Here is a 10,202-nt window from a genome sequence, read left to right as displayed (position 1 = left end):
CAACCAACGGTTAGAAATAACAAAGAAACTCTATCTACCCACCGCCTATACCAACACACAAGCCTTCCCCACAGACGGCGCCAATTGTAAGGACACGATTCGTGACGAACCTACCAGTGTTGGATTCGCACATGAAAAGGCCCAAACAATGTCATTTGTAGAGCGTGTGTTTGAAAGGCTAGGCCTTAGTCACTAGGCGGTGGGTTTTTCGGGGTAGTTTATATGTATAGTTAAGTTTCCTTCACCCCTGGAGTCTTTCTCCTGGAGGTGGGCTGGGAGGCTCTGGTTTTTGGCCATTTTTCCCAGCCCCCCCTTCTAGGTTACTGATTTTTTCCTTTTATCCTCGCCTGTGTCCACTGTCCTTCGTCCACGTATAGGGTCAACATTTCCAAGGCTGATATTTGTCCTATCAGCCCATACCCAAAAGTCGTTGGGGTGGTTGTAAAAGCCAAAGAATGCGGCTATGTCAGGTTAAGAGTATTAAATGGCAATAAGGGCAGCTTTCCCTGGATATTTTAGATCTTTCTTTCAAGTTTCAGTCCTATACCGTTTTCACCCCTCTTTCTGGGGGGACTTTTGGTCTGCCGAGGACTGAACTGCCCTCGGCGGTATCCATAGGCTATCTTGTCGAGCTTGGGCCATAGCCCTCCTCGGCTTGGGCCTTTGGATCCTCCCCGGGTAGATGGGCCTGGCCCATAAATCATTTGGGCCCCACAGTTCTCTACTAGTGGAACTGAACCCTTCAACCTAGCCTTGAATACTACATTAGCATACGGATATGAATACAATGATGATTGTGATTTTTTTTTTTTTTTTTTTTTTTGTGAGTATAAACTAAAAATAGATAAGTGGTGTCTCCACCTAAGGTATTTGTATTTCATGTATTTTTTATTATAAGTTACATTTAATTTCAAGAATGTGTTTCATTTATTTTCTATTATAAGTTACATTAGGTTCAAGAATGTGTAAAGTCATGACAATGAAAAGCAATGGTCATCATATCATGTTTGATAAGTTATTGAGAATGAGTAAAAGCATAATGCATTATTGCACACATTATATTTATATACATATTTTTGAATAAATGATTGAAAGAAAATGATGGCATGGTCGCTGATATGATTCAACAGAAATGTAGCAACAATAAATATTATGCTTAACTTTAACATATTATATACATTACCTTTTGCATTTTCCAGTATCTTTGTATTAATCATTATAGCGCACTCATGTTAATAAGGTATTGGTATTTACATTTTCTAGCAGCAAACCTTGCACAATAATAGTCACATTTTGAGTGAGTTTTGTGACGTTGGTTTGCATTTTCTGGTAGAGTTAGGGTTTTTCTCAGTTTTGCTCTTCAAAAGGACAAAACGGGACTCATATTTCCAAACTTTGTTATCAACAAATCCAGAGGCAGCTCCACGTTTATATTAGGGTGGTCACTGGACCACCGTAACTTGCACACACAATATATATATATATATATATATATATATATAGACACACGTATATACATAATGCCTCCAAAATTCAAGTGCTGAGGTAAAAGGATTGAAAATTCTAATCCAAAAAAAAAAAAAAAAAAAAAATTCCCAGTACATGTCTAGATTGGGCAAGGATAGGTTACCAAGCCGCACAAAACAACCTAATCCAAAAGGAGTAGGATCAAAATTGAAAAAGAAAAATACTGATTTAAACTACCAGAAACTAACATTAGGCTTTCATAAGAATATTCCATGTTAAATCTTCCTCACAAAGCAAGTCAAGTATACAATGCCACAAGCTGCAACTGAAAACCAAAAAGTGCAATAACAATTTATATACAAAAATCATATAATATATGACTCTTGTGATACTAGCTTAAAGATAAGTCATGCTTTTGATGATACTAGCTGAAAGATAAAGTCCAAGTTAAAACTATGACTGCAAAGTAGTTCAGAACAGAAACCTCTTGATCCGAGAGAGAAGAGAGATTTCCACTTTTGGTCTCTGCCTCCAGGTCCATTAAGGGTTTCTCAGGTAATGCTGTGAAGGTCTTTGAGGCGATCCTTTGTAGAGTCATTTAGTTTGTTCCACCAGTTTGTTGTGCATTCAATCACTCTCAATCTAGGTGCATTTTCTACACTGAATGGTAAATCTTTTAGCTCTGAGCACGTCTTGATTTTCACAATCTCCAAAGAGGGCCATTCAAAGGAGTTATCCTCACATACACTTAACAATTTTGGTAGGTTGTAGAGTTCCATGTTCTTCAATCTGGGAAGGGATTCAGATTGAACTATGCCTCCATCTTCAATGATCTTATTAATCTCGAAACATTCCTCAACTTGCAAATCTTGCAAGTGACAGAGTAACTGAATCATATCTCCTGGTAAAAGGCATTTTAGCTTTGGACACTTTTTCAGTGTCAAAGTCGTGAGTTTAGTGAGGCTCATTGAGTCAATTGAGCCTCTGAAGATACTGACCAGTTTTGGGAGGTTGATTAGGTGTAGCTTTTGCAAGAATTCGAACAAGACACCAGTTGCTATGGTACCATCAATGATGCTTTCTATTTCATTGCATTCTTCAATTGTACAAGCTTCCACCTCTTTCAAATATTCAGTACCAAATACTGATAAGTTCTTAGCACGATGATGACCAATAAGTTCGAAACTTAGAGCTTTATTCAGTATCTTTGAAAGTGCAAAAGGAATATCTTCTTCTCCAGCAGAAAATCTTAAATGCCTTTCAGCTGTGTATCCAAAAAAATCAAATCCAAGAAAAGTGTCTGCCTTGTGATTGCCAACTAGGATTCTGAATGACCTAAAGCCATTACCTTCCCACCCCATGCTATTTCTTTTCCATGATATGCAGTTCTCAATGAAAGTTTCAAAGCAACTGAGTCTTGGAAAGTAGAAACAAAGACTTGTCAATGCCTTCAAACTAGCAACTTCCTCAGCAACTCTATCTACAATCTGGTTCCAACTTTGGTTTTTGAAGTCCACATCAATACTCAACTCTTGTAATGAAGAAAGACTTGCAATTACATTAGAAGGAATCAGCTCTTTTGGTTGGCCATTGATGTGGTTGGGACAACCAAAATTCTGCTTAAATGAAACTCTTAGACACTTCAAACCAGTCAATTGTGCAAGCTCTTCAGGTAAGGTGAGAATTCCTGTGCTGCGTAGATCAAGGATTTCAAGACTCTTTAGTTCCTCTACCTGAGGAGGCAGCTCCGCTAATTCGCCACAATTGTTCAAATACATCACCCTTAGGTTTATCAAGTTGGAAATAGATGATGGCAGTGATATGATCCTTGTATCATACAGATCTAGAACTTTAAGGCCACACATGGATTCAAAGAATGATTCCGGAATTTTAGTCAAGCTTGGATTTTTTTGTAGTAGTAATGTTGATATTTTACTACAAGTAGGCCTATTGGGTAGATTACATAATTTTTGGCCAATCAATGAGACCCTTTGCACGTCTTCCCATTCTTCCTCTGACAGCTGTTCTTCTATCTCTTCACCATCAATTAACAAGAACTTTGAATCCTTCTCTTCCTGGTATGTAATCTTTAGAGCCATGCGTCGAAGAAATAGGGGCATCTTAAAGTGTCCTGCTTTGCTACCCCTTTCTAACAAAGATTTCTTTTCAAAGTCCCTTATTATGGCATGTCCTTTGTCACGGGCATCTCCAAGCTTTCTAACTTCAACAATAAATTGTTCAGCTTTCCAGCACTCAATTAGGTACTCCTGGTAAACTTCATACTCTGGGGGGAACAATGCCCAATACAGTAGGCAAGGCTTCTTATCCACAGGTAACTTGTCATAAATAAGTTTAAATGCCTTGTAAAGTTCTTGCATTTCTTGCACTGGTTCCGTGCCTGGTGATTGCATATCAGATAATAGATGCCGCCACACAGCTGGATCATCCTCATTTCTCAAGCTATCTGCTATTAACTTGATCACTTGAGGCATCCCACCGCACTCCTTGAGTAATCTGTCTGCAATTTTCTTGTAGCTCGGTCGATCTATGATATCTCCCACTATTTTTTGGAACAAGTTTTTTGCATCATCATTGGATAATCTTTCAATCTTAATATGATCATCCATTAAACGACAAAAATCTCTATCTCTATATGCAAATACCACTGCTCCATGTTCATGGTCATCATGAATGCCAACTTCTTTCAGATTAATCTCTACGAAAACCTCATCAAGAAGCAACAGATATCTCTTGTTAACCAACACTTCAGATATCATGTCTGCTATTCGATTACTGTCATGAATCCCTTTCACCTCAAGTTTTAGCTGCTCTAAAATTATTAGTTGTATCTTTCTCACACTCCCCCCTTTTGAAAGAGTTACCCAAAAGACATTGTCAAACAGTTGAGTATCTCGGACTTTGTTGTTCAGGTTTTCCATTACCGTTGTTTTGCCCACTCCTGGTAGCCCCCATACACCAACTCTCTTCAAATTATCATCTTTCAGCAGCTTTAGTAGTCTTTCGACGTGCTCATTTAGTGATGGCACATTATCTATCTTCTCAGTATGCTTCCTTATTATTGGGACCGGTGGCGTTGGTTCCCTTTCAATCATTATATTTATTTGGTCTGCTCGACTCTTTAGAGCAATTATCTCCTGTGTCTTTTTCACTATAGTTTTGCCAAGCTTTAGGAGATTATGAATTGGACAAATTCCACAAAAGCATCTGCTGATATTCTGGTACCTGTTCCTTAGTTGTTGGAGTTTGTCTTTCATTTCCTGAACCTCATCAAGCCAGGTTGTGCATTCACGTGTCCTCTCCATCACTTGGTCTTTCCTGTTCAACATTGTTATTATATCTGCCTCTTTACTGGAGAGATATCTTTCTTCTCGTTCAAGCTTAGCAATGTTTTCACTGAGATTTCTTACATAATCATATTTACTCCTCAAACATCCTACTATGCCATTCCCAACTTGTACTGCCGGTGTCACTATATTCCCAAGTGCTTGTGTCGCTGCTGCCCCCCACATCCTGGAAAAAATTGTTTAAAAAGAAAATTGAGGATTATGTGTGAAATATTTTCTTTTCTGTTGTGCTGTACGATAAACAATGTAAGAAATCAAGCACCACCTGCTACTAAAGATAGGAGAAATGAAAATTTGGTGTTGTTGAAGATAGTCTGTATTTTCTTTTTTGTTTATTATATCAAGTGATATTACAAAATCTCAATAAAATTTAACACCGGCTGTAGCCAAGCACCAAATACTGTTAAAGACAGGTGACTGTCTCGCTTTATAATGATAGTAATTTTTAATAAAATTAATGCCATATCACAGAAAGTTGGATTGGGGTATTGTACTAATGATGAAAAGCACCATTTTTTTCCCTTCCTTTTGTTCCGTATACTTACGTGAATTGTGGGAACTAAAGGCAGACCTAAGAACTGCCACATAAGAACCACATGAAATATGAATGATAAGTTCACATGTTTGTACACATGAAATATGAATGATAAGTGATCCCCAGTCTTAAATACCCTCTACAATCTACTCTCGTAGATTGTAGAGGGTACACTTCATAGTAAAGCAGTTTGATTTTTAAATTTCTTATCCTTTCTAATTTGACAAGTCTTTTGTGTCTCTTTTATGTCATAAACACTATGTTTATGACATCATTAATTCAACAATTCTATTGGTGTTTGAGATGAAGCAGATGATATTGCCTAGTTGAAATGCACTTGGGACTTGGGACTCTAGAACAGTCAACATTTATCCAGCAAGAAATAAGTTTAAGGTGAAAAAAAAAAAGAAAAAAAAAGAAAGAAAGAAAGACTCCTCAGAGGTGTTAACTTCTTACTGACCTTTGGCTTGAGTATGGTTATTGAGTGGTATACTATCTCCAAGATAAAAGGCTCAAAGGTTTTGGAAGGAGGGAAGACATAAGAATTATTGGCTTCTTTAAAACAGGGGTTTTATGTGTAATAGAGACGGCAACTACTTTTGTAGCTTAATCATAGATGATAGAACAAATAAATCAGTCATTATTAGAGTTAACTTCTCTTTTCTATCTTTTTAATTTTAGGTAATTAAACAAAATTGGTAAGCTGTAACAACCCACTTGAAGGAGGAAAAAATTCAAATCCATCTATTTATCTATATAATATATTAAAGTGAAAGCTCAATAACAAATCCAAAACCAAATTAGATTTTAATAACCCTCTAATTTCGTTCCAAGAGTCATTGCAGATAAAGGGTACATGCATTTTGATTCTGTGTAATTCTACTTTTTGCTTTTGGCAAAATACATTTTGATCCTTCATCAAAGATTCAAAATATCGCATGCATGTCATATGACATTCAATAGAAGAAGATTAACGAATTTGAACGAAAGGACCAAAGAGCCAATTGAGTATAAATTCATTGTCTACAGACCATATTGATAGCAAACATACACACACAGACATATAAATGACATGGTAAAGTAAAAAAATAAAAATTTCCCCTCAAACTTTATGTTAGCCATCAAACAAACATACAGTTGGAGTCAAAGATTTACTTTACCATTTCTTTTATTATCTGGGTTGTTAAACAATTATAACCACTAACATCATCGACAACTTTATCTGGAATATTGGTTTTGATCAACTACAGTGCTTGCATAAGCAATTTTGGAATTAATCATCTCAAAATGATAAAATCTTGAACTAAAACAATATATTGGTTATCTCGAAGCTCTAAACGACTAGTGTGGAATAATCCTACAAAATTCAACTCCCAGTAAAAATTTCATTATTAACACAACAAATATAAATGCTATCTGTGTTAATATGTATGCATGGCAATTGGCAAGTGATTGATAACAAACTTTTCAAGTAGTACCTCTGCGTCTAGCTCGGCTTTCTTTCTTCTTCCTTGAATCTCTTTGGTACTGCTTTTAATACAAACTACAAAGGTTGAAAGCTGTCTGAGTGCCTGGTTACAGAAAGGGATAAACCTTTACACTCTGAGTCAACTAGCGCTGCAGATCACCTCGCACTTTTACACAAAAGTCTTCTAATTATTTGAGTAACACGGATGACAGCCTACAGTCCACCTACTCTGCTCATTTCTTACCTTGGAACAGAATATTTGCGGTAGCAAATACTCTATACTATTTATTAAAAGATATAAATAAAAATTAGGAGACTTTTAAAATTGTGTTTTTAATAAAAAAAATTTTAATTAATATTGTGAAATCCTGTTAAAACATGATTAAATATATATATATATATATATGAGTGTACAATAGTGAGCGTATAATAAAATTTATTATTAATGTTAAATATATGACAATAAACTGAAAATTTATTGTCAACAAAGGTAAAAGTTTTTTTTTATAAGAAAAAAACTGAGGTCTTGGCACCTCCTCACAGTGGCGGAGCCAGGAATTTATATTTGGAGGGGCCAAACATAAAATTAGACAATTAATTATTTCTGTGTGTATATTAATTATATCCATACGAACAGTACTGTACATACAATTTAATAATCAAAACTCAAAAGTATATTATTTCTGAATTACCATCTCCTAAACTTGTCTATGAATCTAGATTTTTCAAATTAAATTATCACCCATTAAATATAATGACTAAAGATTGTCCATGAACCTAGATTTTAAAAAATACTAATAATTTAAGGATTTTTAAATAAAAGACAAATAATCATTCAAATTTCAATATAAAAAAATAGCTAAAACTACAACCAAATACATGTTATATTATTTTATATATGTGGGGTCAGAGAATTTATGACCCCGGCCCATTTCATGTTAAGACCCAAGGCCTGTGCCGAGGAGAAGTAAGGCCGAGGACGCACAATGGGAGTCCAGGACGGCCTAAGTAAATGGCCGAGGACGAACTTGTGCTCGGCATCCCATAATGCCCCTAAAAGAAAGAGTGAGCACAGTGCAGAAACAGCCCAAGTAAAAGGCTGCTAGTACTGCAATAAAGCATTCTGCACTTGACGGGACCATACTCTTCAGCTTTTGCAATCACCCCCCAACCACTCTAGGTATGGGCTGACAGGACAAGTCGTAAATCCTAGAAAATTGAGCTTACACGTGGACGCTGGTGAGAGGGAAAATACCCGTATAAAAGGTTAAGAGAGGCAGTGTGAGAGGGGGGGGGGGGGGGACAACCAGTCCTCCCAACCATGGTGTCCTAGAAATAAGGAGAATAACAAGAGCACAAAGCTCCCCAGACTCCTTGGACGAGATTCACTAACCGGAGCCAACCCAAACCACCGTCCGGTGACCAAGGCCTAGCCTTTCAAACCCACGTTCTACAAATGATATTATTTGGGCTCTCTTTACGTACGAGCTCAATATCATCTCGGGGTCGTCACGAATTGAGTCCCTACAATTGGCGCTGTCTGTGGGGAGGCTTGTGCGTTGGCTCAGGCGGTGGAGCGAGAAGTCCTCCTGTTACTTCCAACAGCCCACTAGCGTGTCCTAACGTAGAGTTCCACTAGGGGCTGTGCTTCGAAGCGTTAGTAACGCGGACGGTTCTAGGGGCTTTCCACGGCAGATCAACGTTTCACATCTTGGTTGAGGGGCTAATCCCTCAAGGGGCTAATCCCTCCCATACTTAAAAAATCTAAGTTTTGGACAGAACCAAGGTATTGCATGGTCCTCGGACTCAAACCTATGGGGAAACCAACTACTTAAAAAATCTAAGTTTTGAACAGAACCAAGGTATTGCATGGTCCTCGGACTCAAACCTATGGGGAAACCAACTACTTAAAAAATCTAAGTTTTAGACAGAATCAAGGTATTGCATGGTCCTTGGACTCAAACCTATGGAGAAACCAATTACTTAATAAATCTAAGTTTTTGACAGAACCAAGGTATTACATGGTCCTCGGACTCAAATCTATAGGGAAACCAACTACTTAAAAAATCTAAGTTTTGGACAGAACCAAGGTATTGCATGGTCCTCGGACTTAAACCTATGGGGAAACCAACTACTTAATAAATCTAAGTTTTGGACAGAACCAAGGTATTGCATGGTCCTCGAACTCAAACCTATAGGGAAACCAACTACTTAAAAAATCTAAGTTTTGGACAGAACCAAGGTATTGCATGGTCCTCGGACTCAAACCTATGGGGAAACCAACTACTTAAAAAATCTAAGTTTTGGACAGAACCAAGGTATTGCATGGTCCTCGGACTCAAACCTATGGGGAAACCAACTACTTAAAAAATCTAAGTTTTGAACAGAACCAAGGTATTGCATGGTCCTCGAACTCAAACCTATGGGGAAACCAACTACTTAATAAATCTAAGTTTTGGACAGAACCAAGGTATTGCATGGTCCTCGGACTCAAACCTATGGGGAAACCAACTACTTAAAAAATCTAAGTTTTGGACAGAACCAAGGTATTGCATAGTCCTCAGACTCAAACCTATGGGGAAACCAATTACTTAAAAAATCTAAGTTTTGAATAGAACCAAGGTATTGCATGGTCCTCGGACTCAAACTTATGGGGAAACCAACTACTTAAAAAATCTAAGTTTTGGACAGAACCAAGGTATTGCATGGTCCTCGGACTCAAACCTATGGGGAAACCAACTACTTAAAAAAAATCCAAGTTTTGGACAGAACTAAGATATTGCATGGTCCTCGGACTCAAACCTATGGGGAAACCAACTACTTAAGGAAAATTTTAGGTTACTCAGACCTATGGGAAGATTATTTACTAAAAGTCGGATTAAGTCCTAGACATAATAAAGATCCTGACCTGTCCTCAAAGCCTCAGCTCTAAGGGAACTGATGCAAATGAGCGTTTGAACTCAGCACGATCGTACCTCGGTCCTTGGACTTGGTCCGAAACACTCTAGTACTTGGCGGCCCGCATGGACGATCCACTTTTGAACCACCCATCCTCGGATGGTTACCTCCTACACCGCACCGAGCATTCAGCTGTCATCTCGGCTAGTTTGGGGTATGTACCGCTTTTTCAGGTCGGCATTATTGTGCCGGACAGCTCTAATAAGTTCATAATAACATCTTTTTCTTAGCAAGAGTTTCAACTCTAAGTATCATTTTTTCAAGTCGGCATTATTGTGCCGAACAGCTCTAATAAGTTCATAATAACATCTTTTTCTTAGCAAGGGTTTCGACCCTAAGTATCATTTTTTCAGGTCGGCATTATTGTGCCGAACAGCTCTAATAAGTTCATAATAACATCTTTTTCTTA

The 10,202-nt window shown here is 37.6% G+C and overlaps 1 protein-coding gene across 1 annotated transcript; it reads right to left on the bottom strand.

The window, feature by feature from the left end:
* Positions 1-1,653: 1,653 nt before the first annotated feature.
* LOC115963109 (disease resistance protein At4g27190-like) lies at positions 1,654-4,997 on the bottom strand. The gene has a single exon (XM_031082003.1). It carries the CDS (start codon positions 4,995-4,997, stop codon positions 2,019-2,021), a length of 2,979 nt encoding a protein of 992 aa, XP_030937863.1. The 3' UTR covers positions 1,654-2,018.
* Positions 4,998-10,202: the final 5,205 nt, after the last annotated feature.

This window comes from Quercus lobata, chromosome 10, assembly GCF_001633185.2.
Source record: "Quercus lobata isolate SW786 chromosome 10, ValleyOak3.0 Primary Assembly, whole genome shotgun sequence".
Lineage (NCBI taxonomy): Eukaryota > Viridiplantae > Streptophyta > Magnoliopsida > Fagales > Fagaceae > Quercus > Quercus lobata.
This window is presented reverse-complemented; position numbering and strand designations above follow the sequence as displayed.

What these genes read in the sequence shown, in the direction of transcription:
- LOC115963109 (XM_031082003.1), bottom strand. Translation starts at nt 4,997, where the DNA reads ATGTGGGGGGCAGCAGCGACACAAGCACTTGGGAATATAGTGACACCG.